Raw genomic sequence first — 25,781 nt, forward strand, 5'->3', positions numbered from 1 at the left:
CACACCCTCCTCTATCACTTCCTTGCGCTCTCACACTCTCTCCCTCCCGACCTTCCTGCCAGTCACCATTTTTTTCCTGTCATCTATCTTAATATATCAAATTGGAATTCTGAAAAGGTCCCATCCAACCAGTGATTGTGATGGTTAAAAACATTTAGTCACTGGCTGTGCATGAAAGCATTAGATAATACTATTATGAAGATGTGTTTATTGAGTTGCTCAATATAATATGCAATATAGAATATTCAAAATAAAACGTGATATAAATTTCACTATTGCCATTTCCACAATGATCCTTGTTTTCATTAAAGTTTGTCGATAAAATTATAGAGAAATTTGTATTCATGATTAGTACTAAGTAAGTAGATGATACTAAGTGGGAATAGATAGAGATAGTATTATAAGAAACCAATAAGCTTGGTCTACTTGTTTAGTCACCTCTCTTATAATAACACAATATGTAATACTCTATATAGACACTGAGAAGATAAGTGAATGTACAGACTCCCTAGTCATCCATCAAGTGCAGTAAGTTAAGCCCATCTTCATTTCTGTTTTTTTTTAATTCACAAAGTACACTGAAATCTCTCGTGTCAGGGGATATGACTTCCTTGAAGAACAAAGTGTAAGTCCTTAGGGAAAGTCAGGCTCCACTTACAGTCCCGTCTCTCAACTCAGCCTTTAAAATAATGGGGTTTTTTGGTTGAATAATTCCTTGAAAATCTAGTTCCACAGGAATCTGCAAATGTTAAACAGCATAGGAGAACCAGTTAATGAAGCACTATCAACACCAACAGCAAAGCAGATGAGATACATTGAGGACAATAATGCTTTACAATATATAGAAATTACTTTTAGCATAATATATCTCTGTTTCTTTATTCAGTAAGCTGTCCGAGACTGGTCAGTGAAAGCATTCATCAATACATTCATTAAGAAAATATCAATTACAGCATCTAAATAGGAAGGTTTTACATTAATAGGAAGATCTGGAATCTGTCCTCTGAAGAACATAAGCAATAGCTGTCATTGAGTGATGGCAAGCAAGGCCCTATAATAAGGCTTATTTCTAGGACTTGTATATTTATTATGCAGCTCCTTTCCTTAAGTAGGCTTTCTCAGAGAAGAGGAGGAGGATGAAGATGGTTTCCATCTTATTTGTGGCTTTAGGCATCTATGTAGCAGTCCTGTAAGCGCATACAAAGGGGGTCTTAGCCCTGAGAGGAAGTGGGCCTCTGGCACACCTGGGGTGGGTGCAGACACTCTCTGAAAGCTCCCAGTCATCTCTGACCAGAGACAAACTCATATTGGTTTGTGTTTCTTTTTCGTTTGAATTTTAAGCAAATGAATGAATTTTTGAAATTTAAACCAGATTCTTAGGCATTATGAAAAACTATTTAGAAAAGCCACACAGAATTCATTTTGTGCATATTGGAACTTGCAAGGTAACCTGAGTACATACTATACATTTTAATTATTTGAATTATCCATCACTTCTAAGGAGTCCAGTCACTTCTCCCAGTGGAAGCCTCTAGTTTCATGATGGGAAAAGGTATTTGTCAAGCATTGTGCCTATTTTCTAACATCTCCTGGTTCCCAGTGTAAATAGTGAACTTCTGAATAGCGTTTTGACCTAAATAGTGTTTTGAATAATTTGTTAGCTCTATTCCCACCCAGTCACTCCCTCAGTGTTGGGGAGCCACCAACACAGTAACCTTCATACCTCAGTTGACTGAAGGGCAAGAAAATTGCCATGGAGCGTGAAAAGCACAAGCCAGAGATGACTGGGAGCTTTCATGGAGTGTCTGCACCACCCCAGGTGTGCAGAGGCCCACTTCCTCTCAGGGCTAAGACCCCCTTTGTATGCACTTAAAGGACTGCTACATAGCTGCCTAAAGCCAGAAATAAGATGATAACCATATTCATCCTCCTCCTCTTCTCTGAGAAAGCCTACTTAAGGAAAGGAGCTGCATAATAAATATACAAGTCCTAGAAATAAGCCTTATTATAGGGCCTTGCTTGCTACCACTCAATGACAGCTATTGCTTATGTTCTTCAGAGGACAGATTCCAGATCTTCCTGTTAATGTAAAACCTTTCTATTTTATCATTTCAAATGGCACTTATATATTTCCCCTGCACACAGACCAACACATGTAAAAAACGTACATTACAAATGTTATTTGTTATTTTTTTCAAATTAAATCATTTAAAATGTGGATTCATGGTCTCCAAATCAACTGCAAAATACTCTTTAAGCATTTCCTGAATGACCACAAGGCACTATTGGGAATTTATGAAAGGAATAAAATGAGGTGCTAGACTTAAGGATATTCTTAGATACAAAGAAAACACAGAGTACCAAACTTGATGGTTTAATGATAAAGTTTTCAGTTAGGAAAGATAGTGATGATACCAGCCTGCAGTAGCAATAACATGGCAGAGGAAAAATGGGCTCTGGACTAGATGAGAAGCCTCCTGGAAGGGGCTTGGGAGTGAACTAGGACTTGAAAGATGAGAACAGACTGGGGAAGAGAGTGAGAAAAACATCATAGAATTCATATTAGGATGTAAAGAATCCAACTTGATTGCAGCCTGGCTCCCAGAAGCAGGTTTCAAGCGGCCAGGATGGCCATGGAGTGTAGTAGTTCTTACGTCAGGCAGAAATGCTTTAATCAACCTTGGCTGCATATGAAAACCAAACAGGGTGCTTTTAAAGCCACACAGGATGGATTATTTTAGAATCTGAGATGACCTCAGCATAGGATTTTTAAAAGATCCCTGCTGATTTCATTGTATAACCAGTGGTTGAGAACCCTCTCACAAGAGCTTCTGTAAGTTCTGGTGGAAAAGAGCAGTGTTCAAAAGTCATGACCCAGTTATCATTGTACTTCACGATTGTACACAGCACTTTCCCTTCCTTCCAGTGGACTTGAAACCAAATTTAAACTTTTCTCAAATGACTCTACCAGATCATGTCACACTAGCTATATTGACTCTAGATGGCCTTTATACTTGGATATTTATATAGGGTGTCCCAAAATTCACACAAGATTTGCAACTCAATTCAATCGCAAATCTTGCGTGAAGTTTGGGACACCCTATAAAAACACAGGCTTAGCACTCTAGACTACCAGGATCTTAAAGGTTACATGTGACTCCAGATAGATTGTCTGTCCAACAGAACAAAGTATTAAACAATGAATGAGCACACTCATGCATATGTATCTCAGTTTATGAAAAACTCTCAATCAAGCATCATTCACACAGAGTGGTAACAGGTTAAGTATCTGACCTGTGTTTCTTTGCAGGGTTTGAAGGAGAAGTTCTGCAGAACTCTGACGAGAGCAATTTTCATGTTCATGAGAGCGAACCTCATTCCGATGCAGTTTCTGGGTCCACTTCCAAAGGGTGTGTATATGTAAGGATTTATGCTGTCCTTGTTCTCCTTGCTAAACCTGGTTATATAACAGTAGATGCAAACAATTAATGAAACATAAACACCGCAAGAGCTACATGTTTGGGCTTCTTAGGCTCCTCTACAAGTAGTGTACAGAATACTCCATTGGGCTAGTCAGTGAGATCCTCCTGTGGTTATGTGTCTGTAAGAATGGTAAGCTACAGAGTCTTTCCATTCCACATACCCTATACCAGCTAACAGTATCATTGAAGAGATGACATGAATGCTGTTTAACGGAAAATTTATCTTTAAACACTAAATTACATTCAGGGTATTAAGATGTTCACACTCTGAAAGGCAAGTAGGAAATGAGACTAATTGAAGAAAAAGTAGGTCCCTGCCTCCATCAAACTCATGTTGGTCACATGCTCATGGAGGAAGGAAGTAGGAATCATATCTCTCTTAGTTGCATTGTTAATTTTTCCTTCCCTTCCCGTTCCTTCCTCCACTCCCCACTTTCTTGTCTTCCCTTCCTCTCACCTCTTCTGTCCCTCTCCCATTGAATAGCTTAAATCAGATGACTCATATGGACATATGATGCTCCTCTACTCTAATAAAATCTGTGGTTCCCTTGTCTATCTGTTCCACTAGGCTATAAATTTCATGAAAGTAAGACTTACGTTTTATTCAAATTTGATCCCTCAATATTTGATTATAATAAGGGAAAATGTGGATTTGGGAAAGTGATCATGTCATTGCGGTTATGTATTTTTAAAAGGTTCTTGAACATTGGAATATTTAGAGATGGTAAGCCTTAAAATAATATGGGAATTAGGAGGATGGTAGTAATGGTGTGTGAATGGGGCAGCACACATAGTTTGATGGCTGTAAACATGTGATGGGCACACATAGATGAATTAAAAGTAGACTCGTATCTGTAGAAAATGATTTTGTATATTTGTGTAAGTGTCAACTTCTCCATAATAGGCATTTTTTAACATCTGGATTTCTCACTGCCTTGCCCACCTCCTGACATGGTAAGCAGTTACTCTCTGTGGAAGACTTAATGATCAAAAGAGCAGTACAGTCAGTGGTCTGGTTTCATGTTCATGAAGCTAAGGGGTGTGGGGGTGGGGGGAGAAAAAACGGTTGAGCTTGGAGGAAACACAGAGGCCCCTTGGTCCAGAAAACAGAGGATTTGGTCACGTCTAACTTCTTTCACCAAATACTATGTGTAGACAATAAGCTAGAACTAAGAACACCAGGGCAAATGAGAAAAGGTCCCTGCCATTACGGATCTTATAGTTGTGCTAATGAAAGCCTAGGTCCCAGCTAGTGCCCTCAATAGTTAATTCCAGTTTTGCTCATCAATACAATAAATGGGAAACATCAGCTCTTTCTAGAGTTCAAGCTGTGCCTCAAGCTAGGCCGTGGCTCTGAATTTCCAGAAGAACATGCTAAAGATCATCCTAGGGGGAGTGTCTCGGGTGTCTGGAGAGCAGGTGACTTTTCTTTGGAAGTCGCCAGTTTCTTTGAGAGAAGGAGGAAGCTGACACAGGACTGTAGCCAAAGACAGACCAGTGACTTGTGTTCTCCTCTGTCCTCCAGGGGCCGCTTAAATCATCAGGGATGAGGACCTCTCAGGTTCCCATAATGCACTCTCCCAATAATGATAAAGATGTGGCCACCAATGTGAAAAAAACAAAAACAAACAGAATATGGGAACGTTGCTGGTAAATTCAGAGAGCTAATGAGAACAACACAGAAAAATTTAAAGAAGTAAAAAAGCCTACATTCCTAAAATCAGATAATGATTAACTAATTTATGGCATAAGCATATAGTCACATCTGCATGAATATTTATATGTATGTATACCTATATATGATGGTTATATATAAAAGGACACTTTTTTTAGTTTACTGGTAAATAAAGTAAGCAGTTTAAAATAAAAAATATATTACTATTTTAATTTTAAAAATCTAGATATGCTTAGAAATAATGACATACATTGTATCACTAATGAGGCCTATCTTAATATATTAGTATTGGATAGATACAATTTTCTTTTAGGTAGTCTAGAGTTTGTAAAATTTTGTCAACAAACAATGATTACTCTTGTAATAAGAAAAAACAAACTTGTAAAAACAGAAAAATGTACATATAAATGATTGTACAACCACATGTTCATCATCTATACTAAAAGACATCAGATTATGTCCAACCAGCCTGGATGAGGGTGGGTTCCCTTTCCCAGGGGTCCAGTACCTTTCAGGACGGAACTCCTCCGGCTCTGGCCAGTACGTTGGGTCTAGGTGAAGAACATAGTTTGGCACCATCACCACTGTCCCTTTGGGAATGAACACCCCATTGATTTCCACATCCTTCTTACAGAGCCTCTCAAGTCTACCAGCAATTGGGAATAATCTGAGGGATTCATTCATCACCATGTCAAGATACTCCATCTGTGCCAGGGCATCATAGGTGGGAGTGGCCTGGGAAGAAAGAAACAGATTTTGATAAACTGAGATTTGAGATCAACTTTTAATTCAGTCTATGTAGTTCTATAGAACTGTTAGGAGCTCCAAAGAATAACTTATTTGGATAAAGGACCTTAGGATTTATAGACATTTTAATATCTGTCATGTCCTTTGGCCTGCTTAATGGCCCATTGAGATGTGTGGAGTAGTTATGACTATGGGGGGACGTTGGGGACAACTCCTTAAACAGGACCCAAAATCCCTCACATTACCATGTAGTGATTTTTTTTTTTTAATCTCATGTGAGTAATAGACTATGACCCATATTCTTAACTGAAATACGCTAAGGTCACTGTTTTCAAAAGAGACGCCACACCTCTGTACAAAGGAAAGAGAATGTGTAAAAGAGCAAAATTCCAACTTGACAGTGTTCAGTTGAAAAATCCTGCTTACTAAGCCTTTAGATTATATATATAATTTGGAGAGAAATACCATATAAATAGAAACTCTATAAATAACAAAACTCTCTAAGTATAGCAAAAGAAGGGCGTGACTGAAAAGAATGAAAGCAGGACACACAATTTCATTCTAGCAGAAGCTATAAAGAGGTGGAACCCCACTCAGCCTCATGCTGCCTTGCTGGAGCAGTCTCCTAGTTGTTCAGGGTTTGACTGTAAGCTGTGAAGATCTCATACAAGCCTCTCCAGCCCCAGAGGCCAGTCTCTTCCTACCACAAAGAGTTCCAGTTTTGTCAGATATCTGAAAACAGTGTGGGCAATATGTGGGTATCACTTGGTGTTATATTGAAGAGGCAATACTGGAGAGGTTCAGGGTTTGGCTAGTGGCTTCTTCACCACTAGCTATATGACTAGTGTATGAAAATTATTTCACCTCTCAGTTTTCTGATATGTTACATGGAGATATTTAGAGTTGACACTTCATAGGGTTGCTTGGTAGAGACATCACTGCTCACCCAATATCCATGTAGTCTCCACATCTCCCAGCCCACTTAAATCTAGGGCAGTGGTCCGCAAACTCATTAGTCAACAGAGCCAAATATCACCAGTACAACGATTGAAATTTCTTTTGAGAGCCAAATTTTTTTAACTTAAATTATATAGGTAGGTACATTGTTATTAACTTAATTAGGGTACTCCTAAGGCTTAGGAAGAGCCACACTCAAAGGGCCAAAGAGCCACATGTGGCTCAAGAGCCTCAGTTTGCCGACCACGGAGTTAGGGGGAACCAGCTTTGAGAATGGGCTCCAAGCTGAGGTGACATATGTCAGTTCAGAGTCAAAACACTTGAATACCCAGTGAGCAACACCCTACTTCTTTATTCTCCAACCAACATGAAGGCCTTGTGCTCCAGAAAGTGTAGCTACAAGAAAATGGATCCTGCCCTAACTGGTTTGGCTCAGTGGATAGAGCGTTGGCCTGTGGACTGAAGGGTCCCAGGTTCGATTCCGGTCAAGGGTATGTACCTTGGTTGCGGGCACATTCCCAGTAGGGGGTGTGCAGAAGGCAGCTGATCGATATTTCTAACTATCTCTCTCCCTTCCTCTCTGTAAAAAATCAATAAAGTATATCTTTTTTAAAAAAAGAAAATAGGTTTTTTTTTTAAAAAAAAAAAATGGGTCCTTTTTAGCTTATATTTCCGAGTAACTATGGAGCACAAAGTCACACTCCCATCCTTCATTAACAATCCATGTTGAACATGTTAATGTGAGTTGGAAATAATCCTTTGCAATGTAAATCCATTGAGAATAGAGGGCTAATCTGTAGTTGTGACAAATTTAGCCTATTCTGACTAATGTATCACTTTTTAAAATTGAATTTATTGGGGTGACATTGGTTAATAAAATTATATAGGTTTCAGTTACAATACTGTAATACTCCATCTGTATATTGTATTGTATGATCACCACCCCAAGTCAAGTCTCCTTTCATCACCATTTATCCTCCCCCACCCCATACTCTCTTCTACTTCTGCCGACGCCTATTCTCCTCTGGCAATCATCATGCTGTTGTCTGTGTCTATGAGTTTCTTGTTTTTTGTTAATTCTCACGCAAGGATATTTTTCCATTTATTTTTAGAGAGAGTGGAAGGGAGGGGGAAAGACATACAGAGAGAAACATCAATGTGAGAGAGACACATGGATTGGTTGCTTCCACATCATGGCCATGGATCCAGCCTGCAACCAAGGTATGTGCCCTTGAAAGCAATCAAACCCAGAACCCTTTAGTCTGAGGGCCGAAGCTCTATACACTGAGCCAAAGTGTCTAGGGCTGTGTGAATTAGGTTTTTTTGCTTAACCTCTTCACCGTTTTCACCCAGCCTCCCAAAGCCCCCTTCCCCTCTGATAGTCTGTTCTCTATCTATGAGTATGTTTCTATTTTTAATACATAATTTTTAAAAAATTCATTTATAAATATAAGGCATTTAGAACAGACAAATATAGTGAGAAGTATATGTTAGCTATTAGTGTTGTTGTTGTCATTGTTACTCTTATTAAGAGGGGAGGACATAATGCTTTAGCTAGTCTGTTTCTTAGTGACCTTTCCATCTTATTGCAATAAAATGATCTCCAATATAGGCTTACCCAGAGAAGAAAAATAATCTTTAATTTAGTTGGACCCTAAAATGTATCTTTATTTTATACTAGAAGCCCAGTGCACGACATTCGTGTACTGGTGGCTACGGGATGCGGGTCCCTCAGCCCAGCCTGCGCCCTTTCACAGTCTGGGAGCCTCGGGGGATGTCTGATTGAAGGCTTAGGCCCACTCCCCTGTCGGAGCACACTGACCACCAGGGGGCAGCTTATGCTTTGAGCATCTGCCCCCTGGTGGTCAGTGTGCATCATAGCAGTCAGTCAGTTTGGTCAATTTGCATATTACCCTTTTATTATATAGGATTTGAAGAACCTATGACACAGAGAGTTCTTAAGACCTGTCCAAAACCACAGTCTGGACTCATGTCTTCTATTTCCTACACTATGTTCTTTTCTGTATACCAGGCTTCTCCTAGATTGCAAAGTTTACCCAAGGTGGTAGATTCCAGTAATAGTGCCAGTTTCCCACACCTTCCTTTGTCCATGCCCTTAGTCATCTAACTTTGTTCCCTCCTATTATGATGCTGGGGTTGGCCTTGGTGCATGCTTTAAATCACACTTAGTTGGCTAAGTGTGATACAAGCAGAGTTCTGAAAGGCACCCATATGTTTGGGCTGATTGGGCTTTCCCTCTATCATTGCCTGAGAAGAACATACCCAGGCTTCTTGTCTGCAATATAGGAGATATGTGGATCATGTGTGGAGATGATTCACCCAGCCACTTAGCCAAGGCCAGCCTAGATCAGCCAAGAGCCAGACTAAAGCAAGTCCAGTCAATATCAACACAGATAATTATCCAAACACTTGAGCAATAAATTCCTATTGTTAATTGCCACTGAGGTTTTAAAAAATTGTTTCCTTTGATATTATTGTGATAACAGATAACTGACACAACAGGACCAACACTTTTTTCAAAGATCTTATATATCTCTAATAACGAAAATTACCTATATTCTTTGTTTGTTTTTGTCTTTTTACATCCTTCCTAAATAGCACAAGTAAAATAATTGATGTTTACATTCTTTGTAAAAATTCTCCTAGGAAGTGGGGAGGAGGCATTCTTGATAAGGCTTTACTTTCTCCCTCGTTCTCCAAGTATCACCCACTCACCTTATTGGGAAACGTTGCATCAATCTCCTTGTGCAATTTCTGCTGCACATCGGGGTGAGTGGCCAGCAAATACATAAGGAAAGAAAGAGAACTGCTAGTGGTCTCATAGCCGGCAAAGAGAAAGATAATAGATTGGGCAACAAGCTCCAGATCAGTCAGAGCTAAAAAAAGAAGAAAGATATTTTATAAAGCACGTCAATGAACAACATCACAATTTAGATTATGAGGAATCCAAATGAAACTCCCAAACCCTTATAGGAAAAATTGAAAACACAATTCAGCTTAAATTGGGAGTGTTTTGCACTCTGATGTGTATGTTACAGAGCCAGAAAAAGGCAAAAATGTCTTCATCTGCTCCCCCGCCCCCCCAACGTCTATTCTATTCTTCACCATCTGCTTCTGGTTGTGTCACTCTCTCCACAACATAGCTGTGCAATTTTAAGACATAGCATTTTGTGTTACATGCACAGTGTTATCAGTCTGTCCCTTGGAGAATCCTGAAAGTACTTTAGCTACAAGTAATATGGGATACATTTCTCCCCCAGGAAAATTTTAAATTATTCTAGATAAAATATACCTGGATAATTTTTTAAGTATATTTCTTTAAAAATATATCTTTTTATTGATTTCTGAGAGGAAGGGAGAGGGAGAGAGAGATAGAAACATTAATGATGAGAGAGTCACTAATCTACTACCTCCTGCATGCCCCGCACTGGGGATCAAGCCTGCAACCCAGGCACACACCCTTAACCAGAATCACACCCGGGACTCTCCCAGTCTACAAGCTGACACTCTATCCACTGAGCCAAACCGGCCAGGGCCCTGGGTAATTTTTAAGAGACTTTCCACTAAGGCTTATGCAGGGAAAATTAAAGGATCTTTCATTCAAAAATGTTTGCAGAAACTTTAGAGAATGATACTGGCTACACATAAAATATGGTTACTCTAAGAATTGTCCATAGACCAGCATCATCAGCAGTATCTGGAAGATTATTAGAAATGCAGAATCTTAAATCCCATACAAAAACTACTGAATCACAGTATGAACTGTCAAGACATGTGATGATTTTCAGAACTAGAACAAAAAAATCAAAAATTTATATGAAACCACAAAAGACCTCAAATAGCCAAGCAATCTTGGGAAAGAACAAAGTTGGAGGTATCACACTACCTAATATCAAACTATACTACAGGACTATAGTAATCAAAACAGCATAGTATTGGCATAAAAACAGTTAAGCTTAATGGAACAGAATAGGGAACCCAGACCGATATGGTCAATTAATATATGACAAAGGAGACAAGAACATACAAGAAAGTAAAAATAGTCTATTCAATAAATGTTTGGAAAATTGGACAGATATGAGCAAAAAAAATGAAACTAGATCATATTTTTTTTAAATCCTCATCCAAGAACATGCTTATTGACAGTGAGCGAGAGAGGGAGAGAAATATCGATATGAAAAACATCAATCAGTCCCCTCCCCTCCCTTCCCCCCGTATGTGCCCTGAGAGGAGGCTGCGACTGGGGGTCAAACCCGCTGCCCAGACATGTGCCCAGACATGTGCCCTACTTGGGGATTGAACCCACAAGCTTTCATTGTACGGGATGATGCTCCAACTAACTGAGCCATACTGGTCAGGGCCTAGACTATCTTTTTACACTGTATATAAGAATAAACTCAAAATGAATTAAAGACTTAAATGTAAGACTTGAACCATAAAAACCCTAGTAGAAAACAGAGGCAGTAAAATCTCTGACATTTTTCTTGGCAATATTTTTTCTTGACATATCTGCTTGGGCAAGGGAAACTATAAATAAATGGGACTACATCAAACTAAAGAGTTTACACAGCAAAGGAAACCATCAACAAAACAAAAAGACAACCTACTGAATGGGAGACAATATTCACCAATGATACATTCCATGAGGTGTTAATACTCCAAATTTATAAAGAACTTATACAACTCAAACCAACCCCAGCCCCCCAATAATCCAATTAAAAGAGTGGGCAGAGGTTCTGCATAGACACTTCTCCAAAGAGGACATACAGATAGCCAATAGACATATGAAAAGATCCTCAACATCACTAATTGTCAGAGAAATGTAAATTAAAATCACAATGAGATATCAGCTCACACTTGTCAGAATGGCTAACATCAATAAATCAACAAACAACAAATGGTGGCAAGGGTGTGGAGAAAAGGAAACCCTCTTGCACTATTGGTGGAAATGCAGATTCGTGCAACCACTGTGGAAAGCAGTATGGAGGGTCCTAAAAAAATTAAAAATGGAACTGCCTTATGACCCCATGTTCCACTTGTGGGTGTATATCCAGAGAATCCCAAAACAGTAATTTGAAAGACTATATGCACCCCTATGTTCATTGTAATGTCATTTATGATAGCCAAGATTTGGAAGCAACCCAAGTGTCTGTCAAATGGATTATTACTTAGCCACTAAAAAAGAATAAAATCTTATAATTTGCAACAGTATGAATGGATAGAGGGTATTATGCTAAGTGAAAGAAGTCAGACAGAGAAAGACAATTATCATATTTTACTTATAGGTGAAATCTAAACACCAAAATAAATGAACAAACAAAATAGAAACAGACTCATAGATACAAATAAAAGACTGATGGTTGCCAGAGGGAGTGGAGTAGGGGGACTGGATGAAAAAGGTAAAGGGATCAAGAGGTACAAATTGGTAGTTACAAAATCATGTGGATGTAAAGGCAACATAAGAAATACAGACAAGCTCTAGCTGGTTTGGCTCAGTGGAAAGTGTCGGCCTGAGGTCTTTCGATTCCGGTTCGATTCCGGTCAAGAGTACATGCCCAAGTTGCGGGCTCAATCCCCAGTGGGTGGTGTGCAGGGGGCAGCCGATCCATGATTCTCTCTCATCATTGATGTTTCTATCTCTTTCTCCCTCTCCCTTCTTCTCTGAAATCGATAAAATAATACATATATAAAAGAAATACAGTCAATGATGTTGTAATAACTCTGTATGGTAGCAGATGGGTACTTGAAATATTAGGAGGATCACTTTGTTAAATATGTGATTTTCTAACCACTATAATGTACATCTGAAACTAATACAAAATAATATTGAATGCAAACTCTAATTTAAAAATAGTATTTATTTATTTTTATTATTATTTTGGGGGGTTTACATAGTCATTGATGAACTTTATTTCAACCCAATGCCTGAATACCCTTTCCAGGATTATCCATTTTATCTAGTGTTGTTTTTTTGTGTGTGTTTTTTTAATAACACCAATGATGGAAAGCTCACTACCTCTTCAGGAAAATCATTCCACTTTTATACAATGTTAATAGTTGTAAATTACTCCCTTATATTGGGCCCAAATAGGCCTTCCTGACAATTATTGCTGCATTAGTTCTGCCCTTGGAAGTCACCTAATATGAAGAAAGCACTCTTTTGTAAGATGGCCCTTGAAAAATGAAAAGGCTGCATCATATTATTGCAAAAGAGAGGTGTAATTTGTGTGCACAACCTAGCTTGGGAAGCACGGATTAAACCTTTAAGAGATATTAGGTAATAAAAGACTTGGGACACATGTCTTCAAAATTAATGATCTGAGATATGGACAAAAACTGCAGAGATTTAAAAAAAAAGATGGAAGATTGGTGATTGATCTTAGTCTAATCAATGGCATTAAAATAGCAGAAAAAAGAATGTGCCAATAGAAGGGTATTGGACAGCATGAAATACAGAAATGTAGGGTCCAGTAAGTGGAATTAGCAATGTTCATTCAATCATGACCTGAATGTCATCTTTCTTAGCACATGCCCCCTCTCTTTGCTCTATTTAATGCTCAGCAAATAGCCCTTGTGATCAAATTGGTCTCTTTTTCTTATTTTCTCCTTAGAGAAACTAAGCATGGTCAGGATATAATCTATTTGTTTGAAGTATAATTCAACTAAAAACGATAGCATCTAATCTAATAAAAGAGAAACATGCAAATTGACCACACCTCTGTTATGCCCAAGCCACGCCCACCAGCCAATCAGAGCGACTATATGCAAATTCACCCAACCAAGATGGCAGCCGGCAGCCATGGAGCTGAAGCAAGCAGGAGGCTTGGTTGCCCCGGCGATGGAGGAAGCCACTCTTCCTGCCTGCCCTGGCTGGCTGTGGCCTCCACTCAAAGCAACAAAGTTTCAATTATCCTATCTAATAAAAGAGAAAAATGGTAATTGGCGTACGACGATACCCTTTTCATTGGCTAATCAGGGCTATATGCAAATTAACTGCCAACTATGATTGGCAGTTAACTGCCAACTATGATTGGCAGTTAACTGCCAACTAAGATTGGCAGTTAACTGCCAACAAGATGGCGGTTAATTTGCATATGTAGGCACAATGCAGGGAGGCGAAAGGGAAAGCAGGAAGAAGCCCCCTGCCACTGACAGTGATTGGAAACCCAGGGGGGAGCTAAGAGCTGGGGGCAGGGCAAAGGCGGCCCTGGGGCCACCTTTGCCCTGCCCCCCAGCCATGATCGGAGAATCAGGCGCTTTTTCCGCCCTGGCCAGTGATAGCAGGAAGTAGGGGTGGAGCCAGCGATGGGAGCTGGGCACGGTCGAAGCTGGCAGTCCCAGGAGCTAGGGGTCCCTTGCCTGGGCCTAAAGCGGAGCCCACGATCGCGGGGCCGCTGCAGCTGCGGGTCCCCGCTGCCCGGGCAGGACGCCTCAGCCAGAGGCATCCTGCAGGGGCAGGGGCAGAGCCTGCAACCACGGGGAGCTGGGGGTCCCCTGCCCAGGCCTGACACCTCTGCCAGAGGCCTCAGGCCTGGTCAAGGGGCCGATCTGGTGATTGGTGATCGGAGGGTGATGAGGGTCAACTCCTCTGGCCGAGGCATCAGGCCTGGGCTGGGGGTGGAGCCGGGGATTGGGGGGATATGATGGTCCCCTTGCCCAGGCCTGAAGCCTGGGTCAGAGGCTTCAGGCTTGGGCGGGGGGTGGAGCAAGCGATCAGAGGGAGATGGGGGTCCCCTGCCCAGGCATGATTCCTTGGCCAGAGGCCTCAGGCCTGGGCGGGGGCCAGAGCCAGTGATCGGGGGGAGATGGGGGTCCCCTGTCCAAGCCTGACACCTCTGGCGGAGGCATCAGGCCTGGGCAAGGGGCCGATCCTGCGATTGGAGGGTGATGGGGGTCAACGCCTGAGAGCTCCCAGTATGTGAGAGGGGGCAGGCTGGGCTGAGGGACACTCCCCTCCCCACACACACCCAGTGCACGAATTTCGTGCACCGGGCCCCTAGTAGAAGATAAAGAAATCCTAGATACCTGCTTCCAGCCAGCCTCCACTGGGAGCTTGAGTGGCTGGGGGCTGTGCCCAGCCTGCAAACAGCCATCAGCCCCTCACCCAGGCTTGCCACACCCTCATGGGTTGAGGGTCCCAACTGGGGGGCTTGGCCAGCCTGAAAAGAGCCATTAGCCCCTCACCCAGACTGGCCAGGCACCCCAGCAGGACCCCCCACCCTGAAGGGGGTGTGGCCAGCCTGAAAATGACCATAAGCCCCTCACCTAGGTTGGCCTAGCACCCCAGTGGGGACCCCCACACTGAAGGGGCTGTGGCCAGCCTGAAAATGGCCATAAGCCCCTCACCCAGGCTGGCCAGGCACCCCAGGGGAGACCCCTACCCTGAAGGGGCTGTGGCCAGCCTGAAAACAGCCATCAGCCCGTGCTCACCCAGGCTGGTCACACCCTCATGGGGTGAGGATCCCCGCTGGGGGGCTTGGCCAGCCTGCAAACAGCCATCAGCCACTCACCCAGGCTGGCCAGGCACTCAAGTGGGGACCCTCACCCTGAAGGAGGCGTGGCCAGTCTGAAAATGGCCCTCAGCCCCTCATCCATTCTGGCCAGGCACCCCAGCGGGACCCCCACCATGATCTGGGACACCCTTCAGGGCAAACCATCCGGCCCCCACCCATGCACCAGGCCTCTATCCTATATAATAAAACGGTAATATGCAAATTGACACTAACAGCAGAACGACTGGGAATGACTGGTCACTATGATACACACTGACCACCAGGGTGCAGACACTCAATGCGGGAGCTGCCCCCTGGTTGTCAGTGTGCTCCCACAGGGGGAGCTCTGCTCAGCCACAAGCCAGGCTGATGGCTGCCAGTACAGCGGTGGTGGTGGGAGCCTCTCCCACCTCAGCAGCGCTAAGGATGTCCGACTGCAGCTTAGGCCTGCTCCCCGCTGGCAAGTGGACATCCTCCAAGGGCTCCTGGGCTGCTAGAGGGATGTCTGATTGCCAGCTTAGGCCCAATCCCCCAAGGAGCGGGCCTAAGCCATCAGGTGGTCATCCCCCGAGTGGTCCCAGGCTGCGAGAGGGCACAGGCCAGGCTGAGGGACCCCCCCGAGTGCACAAATTTTTATGCACTGGGCCTCTAGTCTATACCAATAAAAGGGTAATATGCTAATTAGATTGGGTGAAACGGACATCTTCCAGATGTCCGACTTCCTTCTGGACAAAGCCATGGTGGTAGTGGCCCAGGCAGAGGTGGTTAGGGGTGATCAGGCTGGCAGGGGAGGGGGCGATCAGGTCGGCAGGGGAGCAGTTAGGAGGCGATCAGGCCAGCAGTCAGAGGTGGTGAGGGGCGATCAAGCAGGCGAGCAGTTAGGAGCCAGTGGTCCCAGATTGCCAGAGGGATGTCCGACTGCTGGCCTAAACCAGCAGTCGAATATCTCCCGAGGGGTCCCGGATTGGAGAGGGTGCAGGCTGGGCGGAGGGACCCCCACCCTCCACACGAATTTCATGCACCGGGCCTCTAGTGTATTTATAATGGTGTATTAGAGGCATCTCATCCCTGCTCTCTAGAACCAAATGTTAAATATTCAAACATTTTGTGAGATGTTTGTCAAACTATTGGTAGTTTAAAATTAATTATAATGGGATTATTTATATTATGGAAATAAGTTATTAATCAGATATTTGAGAGGGGAGGGAAGGAATCCTTGGTCTAGTTATGAGTATATATAGAAATATTTATATTTATCAGACCTGTGTAAATATAGTTCATATTATTAGGTTTGTCCACTAAGGAGATCAAGAAGAAAAAACGCCCTAGTAGGAATGAGCATTCCCAGATCATAGATATTGGTTTCTAAATATCACTTCTTACTAAAGTGACCAAAGCTCCTTGAGAAATGACTGATTCAAGCCTTGATCAGGGGAAATAAAGAGAAACCTAGAATTTTCTCACGCCAGGAAGCAAGGAAGTGCACACAAAAACAATGAGAGGTAAAGCCCAGCTGGTGTGGCTTAGTAGTTGAGCATTGACCTATGAACCGGGAGATCATGGTTCAATTTTTGGTCAGGGCACATGCCTGGGTTTCGACCTTGATCCCCAGTAGGGGGTGTGCAGGAAGCAGCCAGTAGATTATTCTCATCATTGATGTTTCCATTTCTCCCTCTCCCTTCTCTCTGAAATCTATTCAATAAGAACATATTTTTTTAAAAATGATAGGTAAAAATGATACTGGACAGTGTATACAAGTATATGCCATTATACATTTGTCAAAACCCTAGAATGTATAATACCAAGAGTGAACCCTTATGTAAACTATGAAGTTTGTGTGATAATCATGTGTTATAATATGTTCACTAGTTATAAAAAATAATCCACACCTGTGAGGGATTTTGATAGTCAAGGAATTTGTGTATAGGTAGAGGGAGCTGGCATATTAAGTCTTCTATAGAATTTTGATGTGAACCTAAAACTACCCTAAAAAACTATATTGGAAAAATAAAATATGAAAATGAAAGAAGGAAGAAACCCAGAGCCCACTTAAAGGAACTCCAGTGAACAAACCTAAAAGAATTTGAGCACACAAAAAAAGATGTAAGAGAGTAAATTTATAATATATAAGATCATATTGACATAAATAAATAAATAATAAATGAGAGAGAACAGAAAACTTTACAATGAAACATCCTATATAATAAAAGGCTAAAATGCAAATTGTCCCCTTAGGAATTTGACCGACCATGAGTTCGCCTGCTTGCTATGACGTGTGCTGACCACCAGGGGGCAGCATGGAATAAAGGAAGGCCCCAATCAGCCATGATTGCCAGCCAGGGCTAGAGACCCTACCCATGCAGAATTTTGTGCACCGGGCCTCTAGTCAATTTATAAATGTAGAAGAAATGATGGAATTAAAATGTCATAATTTTGCAACCATCATATTAATAATGACTAGTCAAAAACCATTCATGATGATAAAACTAGTAGGTGAAAGTTTCAAGAGGAACAGAATATTTACTTAGTCTGAAAGGCTTCCCCCCAAGTTACTTATTAATTATAAATGAAAAATAAAACTTTATAGTAGATTAAGCTAGTGAACATAATTTTAACCAAGTGTTCCAAGTTAATGTCGTCAACTACCTCTGAGCCTCCCCATCACTGGCCCTCCGAAGCATGCCTTGTTTACCTTTATGGGAGTCTGTTTCTTTGGAATTCTGAGAGTTAATCATCAGCTGAAGTAAATCCACTCGGTGCTGGAAGCAGAAGGAAAACTTTCAATGTTAGAAATAAATCAAGAGTGCAATAGTAGCTCTAGCCGGTTTGGCTCAGTACATAGAGTGTCAGCCTGCAGATCAAAGGGTCCCGTTTGATTCTGGCCAAGGGTACAAAACTTGGTTGCAGGCTCCTCGCCGGCCCAGGCCCTGGTCCGGGCTTGTGTAAGAGGCAACCAATCGATGTGTTTTTCTCACATGATGTTTCTCTGTCTTTCCCTCTCCTTTCCTCTCTCCCTAAAAAATCAATGGAAAAATATCCTCAGGTGAGGATTAACAACAACAAAAAAGTGCAATGCTAAATTTCTTTCCTGATAAGATGGCCCTTTTAAATCCAGAAGTGTGCCTAGTGTTGCTTGAGTTATCAGTGAATAAAAACATCCAGCTACAAATCCTGGAGAGCAGGGTGTTTACCTGAGGAAGATCCAGCCATCATGCCCAGCTGCTTTTTGGTCCTCACTCTCTCTGATCTTCAGCTTCTCTTACTTTTGAACATAGCCAAAAAACTACCTGCTCCCTCTCCTGTCATGCCTACATGCTCACAAAAATGTCCCTGACCTCAAACCTTTCTCTCTAGGCTTAATTCTTAATGAATGGCCACATAGATGAATCTCCTGATATTTGAAGAGTTCATTGGCAGTTTTTCTGTGAGCAGCTTCAAGTGCCACCATCCCAGAACTCTCCACAACGTTCAGTGCAATTCCGGGGTACCTAATCCTATCCCCATGGCCTACACATATTCTTGTGCTGGCCTCCAGGCCCATGAAGGCAAAGCTGGGTTAGCCAGCTTGCAACCTCAATGCCCAGAGAAGACTACTGCCCTCTCCAGTCCCTGAGCAGGCTTCAGTTTAACATTGAGCACTCCCCCAGGGGCCTGCTGGGAACTTCCACTGCAGAATGTGTAAAATAAGAGGCTTGGAATTGATGTGATTCTTTGCCAATTTTAACTCTGGGGAATTATACCAGGAAAACAAATTTTAAACAGCAACTTTGATACTGTACTTTGATAATTTATTGAAGGGAAGTGGAAAACTTTTCATCTCAATAATATTCATGCAGTGATATACTGACCTTTGTGCTTATTATTATACTACATTTTAGACAATGTCTCTCTGACTTATTATTTTTATTTCCTTTCCTCACCTCCACCTTCTTCATTCCCCACAAAATGTTAGAACTTTCCTCCTGTAAACCTAGAGTTCTCTATTTACCTAAAAAAAGAGAGGTGCACAAATCATAAGTATCCAGCTCAATAAATTATCAAAGCATGAACACACTCATGTAACCACCACCAGATTTTACCTTTTGTTTATCTTGGAGGCGATTTTCTTTCATTCTTTTCACAGATTTTTTGAAAAAATCAGTCACACTTTTTGGGAACAGGAAAATATTAAATGCTTCAAAAACTGGACCAAGGAATGGAAAGAGTGCTGCAAGAAAAAAGAAAGCACAATGAAAATATGAAATGTACCAGGAGCACTTATAATTTTCTCTACCAATGAGGAGAGTAAAAGACACCAGGCTTCTCAACCAGGAGCCAGTCCCTCTCTGCCCTTTGCTCAGACTTCCAAGCCCGTGTCTGCACAAGGGCAAGTCCACACAGACGGGCCATCACTATAGCAGTGAGATCATGGCCCCTTCCCCATCTTTTGAATGAATAAAGAAACAGGATTACATTCCTGAATGGCTTTGTCTTTTATCTAAATCATAGCAGAGTCTGATTTATTTAATTAATCACCCTGTTCTAGAAATAGTAGTCAGATACACATGCATGGACACAGTGGAACACTAGACACTAAAATGTCAACAATGATTGTATTCTGAAGTAAAATACTAAGGTGCAGAGTGCATGCAGAGTGGGCTGGCGGCTGAAGGTGCGGTTGTCTGTTTCAATCGGGAGGGAGTCTCAGACTCTGAGCTCCAGATCCGGGCGAGTCTCTAGGGACCCAGACTCAAATGGGACTGTCTGGCTTCGATCAGAACTCGAAGGCAGCTTTCTCTCTGAGGTTTGCAGCGGCTGCTGGGACTCTGAGAGGCAGAGCCCCTAGGGACAGGACTGAGAGCAGCCATAACTGCTTGCTCCGCCCACCCTGTAGATCCCCTGGGACCTGCCCCGCCCAAGCCCTGCACAGAGGCATTTGCCGGATAGCCTCAGGCAAACGCTAGATTAGCACCATCCTAGAGATCCAGCACAGAAGTTCTCCCACTGCAGACGCAGCTGATTCTCATAGCCAGTTGGCCTGGAGGTCAAATCCCCCAGTATTACCTACAACAATCAAGGCTTAACTACAAAAAGACTGCACACAAAGACCACAAGGGGGTGCACCAAGAAAGCATAAAAAAATGTGGAGACAAAGAAACATGACAGAAATGGAGGATATAGAGCTCAAAACCACATTTTAAGGTCTTTCAATAATTTTCTGGAAACTGCCGATAAACTTGATGAGATTTACAAGAAATCTAATGAGACCCTCGATGTTGTGATAAAGAACCAACTAGAAATTAAGCATACACTGACTGAAATAAAGAATACTATACAGACACCCAACAGCGGACCAGAGGATCGCAAGAATCAAGTCAAAGATTTGAAATGTGAAGAAGCAAAAAACACCCCACAGGAAAAGCAAAATGAAAAAAGAATCCGAAAATACGAAGATAGTGTAAAGGAGCCTCTGGGACAGCTTCAAGCGTACCAACATCAGAATTATAGGGGTGCCAGAAGATGAGAGAGAGCAAGATATTGAAAACCTATTTGAAGAAATAATGATAGAAAACTTCCCCTACCTGGTCAAAGAAATAGACTTACAAGTCCAGGAAGCACAGAGAACCCCAAACAAAAGGAATCCAAAGAGGACCACACCAAGACACATCATAATTAAAATGCCAATTGCAAAAGACAAAGAGAGAATCTTAAAAGCAGCAAAAGAAAGAAACTCAGTTACCTACAAGGGAATACCCATACGACTGTCAGCGGATTTCTCAACAGAAACTTTGCAGGCCAGAAGGGAGTGGCAAGAAATATTCAAAGTGATGAATACCAAGAACCTACAACCAAGATTACTTTATCCAGCAAAGCTATCATTCAGAATTGAAGGTCAGATAAAGAGCTTCACAGATAAGGAAAAGCTAAAGGAGTTCATCACCACCAAACCAGGATTATATGAAATGCTGAAAGGTATCCTTTAAGAAGAGGAAGAAGAAGACAAAGGTAAAGATACAAATTATGAACAACAAACATGCATCTATCAACAAGTGAATCTAAGAATCAAGTGAATAAATAATCTGCTGTACAGAATGAACTGGCGATTATAATAGAATCAGGGACATAGAAAGGGAATGGACTGACTATTCTTGGGGGGGGAAAGGGGTGTGGGAGATGCGGGAAGAGACTGGACAAAAATCGTGCACCTATGGATGAGGACAGTGGGTGGGGAGTGAGGGCGGAGGGTGTGGTGGGAACTGGGAGGAGGGGAGTTATGGGGGAAAAAAGAGGAACAAATGTAATAATCTGAACAGTAAAGATTTAATTTAAAAAAAGAAACTAATATAATAAAGAATAAAAACAATAGAGAAGATTAATGACATCAAAAGATGATTCTTTGAAGGCATTTAGGTAAATTGACCTAGAAAAAAAAAGATCCAAACTTCTGGCATCAGAAATGAAAAAGGGGAGATTATTAATGACATTAAAAAATTAAAAAACTATAAGGGGATATTATAAACAACTGTATGCCAATAAATAAGATAACTTAGATAAAATGGACAAATTTCTAGAAAGACACAACTATAGAAACTGACTCAAAAAGAAATAGATATGCCCTGGCCAGTTTTTCTCAGTGGTTAGTGCGTGGGCCCTCGGACCAAAGGCTTATGGGTTTGATTCCTGGTCAGGGGCATGTACCTCGACTGCAGGTTCAATCCTTGGTCCAAGTGATAATATTTATGACATACTTGATAATGGATCTTTTTTTTTTTGACAATGGATCTTATACATGACACCCATACCTCAGGCAATAAAATAAAAAATACATAAATTGTAGATCATCAAAATGAAAAATTTTGTGCTCCAAAGGACTCTATCAAGAAAAAGAAAAGAGTCCACAGGCCGACGCTCTATCCACTGAGCCAAACCAGCAAGGACCCCTCCAGTATTTAACCACCACAGGTTTACAGAACTCCACATTTACTTTCTGGAGCCCAAACTTTAGGAAAGATTCAACTTCCTTCAGAGATTTTGGAAACACAGCAGCCAGAGAAAAGAAGAAAACAACCTCTAAAGGAAAACCCAATAGGTTATCAGCAGAGTTCTCTGCATAAACTCTACCAGCTGGAAGATAGTGGAACCAAATATTCAAACTACTGAAAGAGAGAAACTGCCAGCCAAGAATAATATATCCATCGAAGTTATCCTTTAAATATGAAGGAGAAATAAAGACTTTCCCAGACATACAGAAGCTGAGGGAATTTATCACCAGAAGACCCCATTACAGGAAACACTCAAAGGGGTTATTCTACCTGAAACAAAGAACAGAAGATCACAAAACTATGAGTAAGATCACCAACAAACTTACAGCATAAACAGGGACAACAAAAACATAAAAGGGAGGAGGGAAAAGTCTGTTTGCAAAGGAGGATGGAAATCAGATGCATTGAAAAGAAAAAGGACTAGTTTATATGGTAACCACAGACAAAAACAAAAACTGAGACATATAGCTAAAGAAAGAGAAAAGAAGTATGAAATACCATCAAATGAAAACAACAGACAGAACAGAAAGGAAAAAATCCAATAGAGGCACAGAGCTACCAGAAAACAAAATATAAAATAGCTATAGGAAATCCTCATACAGCAATAATTACTTAAATGTAATGGACTGAATTAACCAATAAAGTGGCACAGAATAGCAGATTGGATCAAAAAAACAAACCAAACCATATGTTGTCTTCAGGAGATACATCTAAGCTGCAAAGACAAAGTTAGACTCAAAGTGAAAGTGTGAAAAACAGCATTCACAGAAAAGCAGATGTAGACAAACGTATATCTGACAAAATAGATTTCAAGATAACAAAGGTAACGAGAGATAATGATGGACATTTTATAATGATAAAGAGGACACTACATCGAGATATAGGCTAATTGTGGGTTCTTTTCTTGATAAACCTTATTAAAATTTTGTCAGTCTTACTGTTTCAACATAAAAAACAAGAAAAGACACCTACAGAATAGGAGAAAAATTCTGAACTCATATATCTAATAAGGAATTTTTATCTAAAATATATAAAGAATTCTTACAACTGAACAACAAAAAGACAAACAACTCAAATGTAAATGGGCAAAGCATTTGAATAGAAATTTATCTAAAAAAGATACAAAGATGGCTAACAAATATGTCAAAAGTTGCTCAACATTGTTAGTCATTAGAGAAATGCAAATAAAAGCCACAATGAGATACCACTTCATACCCACTAGAATGGCTATAATAAAATTGATAGAAAAATGTCAACCAAGTGTTGGTGAGGGTGTGGAGAAATTCAAACCTTCATACATTACTGATGGGGATGTAAAATGGTGTCACTACTGTAGAATAAAGTTTAGCAGGTCCTTGATAAGGTAAACACAGATTAATATAGTATTTAGCAATTCCACCCCTGAGTGGAAGAATTAAAACCAAAGGAACCCCCCCAAAATTGAAATAGGTTATCACAGCTTTTTTAAGAGGTTACTCAAAGAACTGTAATGGAGACGCGTCCCAGGTTGTGTCCCGGAGCAAATGGAGTGAGCAGCTGAAACTAGTAACACCCACCCCGAATTGGCGAAATTGCTCAGCTGGTGAGACGGTTTGCAGCCGGCAAGGGCAGAACTCCCCTGGAAAGGTAAAAAAAAAAACAAAAAAAAAAAAAAACAGGGATTTGGGCAGGAAAGTTTGCCAGACCTCTGAGCCCAGAGGGTTGGAGGGAGACTGCATGGCAGACAGCCGCGTCCCCTGGGACAGGCACAGCCCCTGACGGGGGAAAGGAGATCTGCGGGATTCCTGGCGCTGCCAGGGGATTTGAGAACTGGGTTCTGTGACCACGGAGGACTGAGCCTAAAGGGGGCAGCCTGAAGAGCTGACCTGACCATGCAGTGCCAGTAAGAGAGGAGCTTACAGAACCTAAGCCTTCCCCGTTTCCGCGGCCGGCGTTTGTTTGTTTGTTCTCACCGAATCCTGTTCATGGGACATTTCAGATACAGACACTCACCTGTGCTGAAGAGAGGGAGAGGGTGCGGAGGAGTGGAATCTGGGGAGAGACTGAGGAGAGAAGGGGGGCCAGGAGAGGTGGCAGTGAATTGAGTGTTGAGTGCTGAGACACCCCTTAGCCCAGGACTGGGGCAGCCATTCTCTCCCGAGAGTGAGACTCCTCCCCCCAGCCCCCAGGCAAGGAGCACAGCCACACCCAGATTCCACCCTGAACAAGATCAAGGATTAAAATAATCTGATCAGTCCCTGGGAGTTAACAGGGTCTGGCCTATAGAAGGATTTTCAATGCCCTATAGCCTCAGAGGCCAACCCCAGAACACTGCCACCCAGAGGCTGAGCCACAAACTGACTCTTTGCTAAACACAAAATAAGGCAGTCTGAGAAACAAATAAGGCCTGCTTTGAAATAAGGACTGTGGTTTACAACACAGAGGAACAGTGTATCACAGGGAAACTCAACACTCTCCTGAATACCTGGCAGGACTAAAGGCGAGCCAGACTGAAGAATAGAAGAACCGAAGGACCTTCACTACTGCATTTTTTTTTTCTTTTTTCACCTTTTAACTAAGAAACCAATTTTTTTTCTTTTTTCTTTTTTTTTTCTCCTTTTTCTTCTTCTTTTTTTTTCTTCTTTTTCCATCTTCTTTTTCCTGATTTTACCCTTTTAATTACTACCTTCTTATTTTTAACCAGCATTATTACTGCTACCATTTTAGCATCTTTTAAAGTGCCATTTTATTTTCTCTTTATTTTATTTTGGGATTAGTGTTCTCCATTCTATTTTCATCGTTATATTATTGGTTGTTTCTAGTTTGCATCCGTCTACAGGGAGCTGTTGCTGGAATTTTCTGGGATTAGTGGCGGTTCTATAGGAGTATTCTCCTCATATAAAAAGTCTCTTCCCCTCTTCCACTTCATTCTCTTTTTTCGCTCTTTTTTTTCTTTTCTCACTTTTATTTTCCCCCCGTCTTTTTCCCAATTTCATTTTTGCACTCCCTTTTTTGATCCCTACTTTTCTTTTCTTTTTTCTCTTTTATCTTTATCTCTTCCTTCTTCCTTATCCACTAATTCTCTTTATTCAGGTGGTCACCTTTATTTGGGGTTATTAATATTGTGAATATATTTGTGTTTAGTGCCTGGTACGTGGTGCCTTGTTGTGTTGTATTTTGTGCCCTTAAATCAACGCAGCAGATCCGAGCAATAGCAGCCTACTGAGCACCACACCCTCTGCTAAGGAACAGCAGCTGTACGTGAAACCGCCCCCCACCAGCCAGAAGAGCCACCACAGCTGTGAACAGCACCCACCAGAGGAGCTGCTGCCAACTGAAGAGCAGCTGCTACCGCAACCGCCCGAAGAGCAACCACAGACCAAGGAGTCACTGCCACCCAGGGAGC

General features: G+C 41.6%; 1 protein-coding gene across 1 annotated transcript in view; it reads right to left on the reverse strand.

Annotated features, from left to right (window-relative positions):
- Nucleotides 1–275: 275 nt before the first annotated feature.
- LOC132232294 (cytochrome P450 3A12-like) overlaps nt 276–25,781 on the reverse strand; it is a 46,879-nt gene continuing 21,373 nt past the window's right edge. The window contains exons 8-13 of the mRNA XM_059691751.1: nt 19,454–19,581; nt 18,067–18,133; nt 9,598–9,758; nt 5,666–5,892; nt 3,295–3,457; nt 276–739 (exon numbers count right to left, since the gene is read on the reverse strand). Of these exons, the coding sequence (XP_059547734.1) occupies nt 644–739; nt 3,295–3,457; nt 5,666–5,892; nt 9,598–9,758; nt 18,067–18,133; nt 19,454–19,581 (842 nt within the window). The 3' untranslated portion in view covers nt 276–643. The remainder of the gene's footprint in view (nt 740–3,294; nt 3,458–5,665; nt 5,893–9,597; nt 9,759–18,066; nt 18,134–19,453; nt 19,582–25,781) is intronic.

Source organism: Myotis daubentonii, chromosome 4, assembly GCF_963259705.1.
Source record: "Myotis daubentonii chromosome 4, mMyoDau2.1, whole genome shotgun sequence".
NCBI lineage: Eukaryota > Metazoa > Chordata > Mammalia > Chiroptera > Vespertilionidae > Myotis > Myotis daubentonii.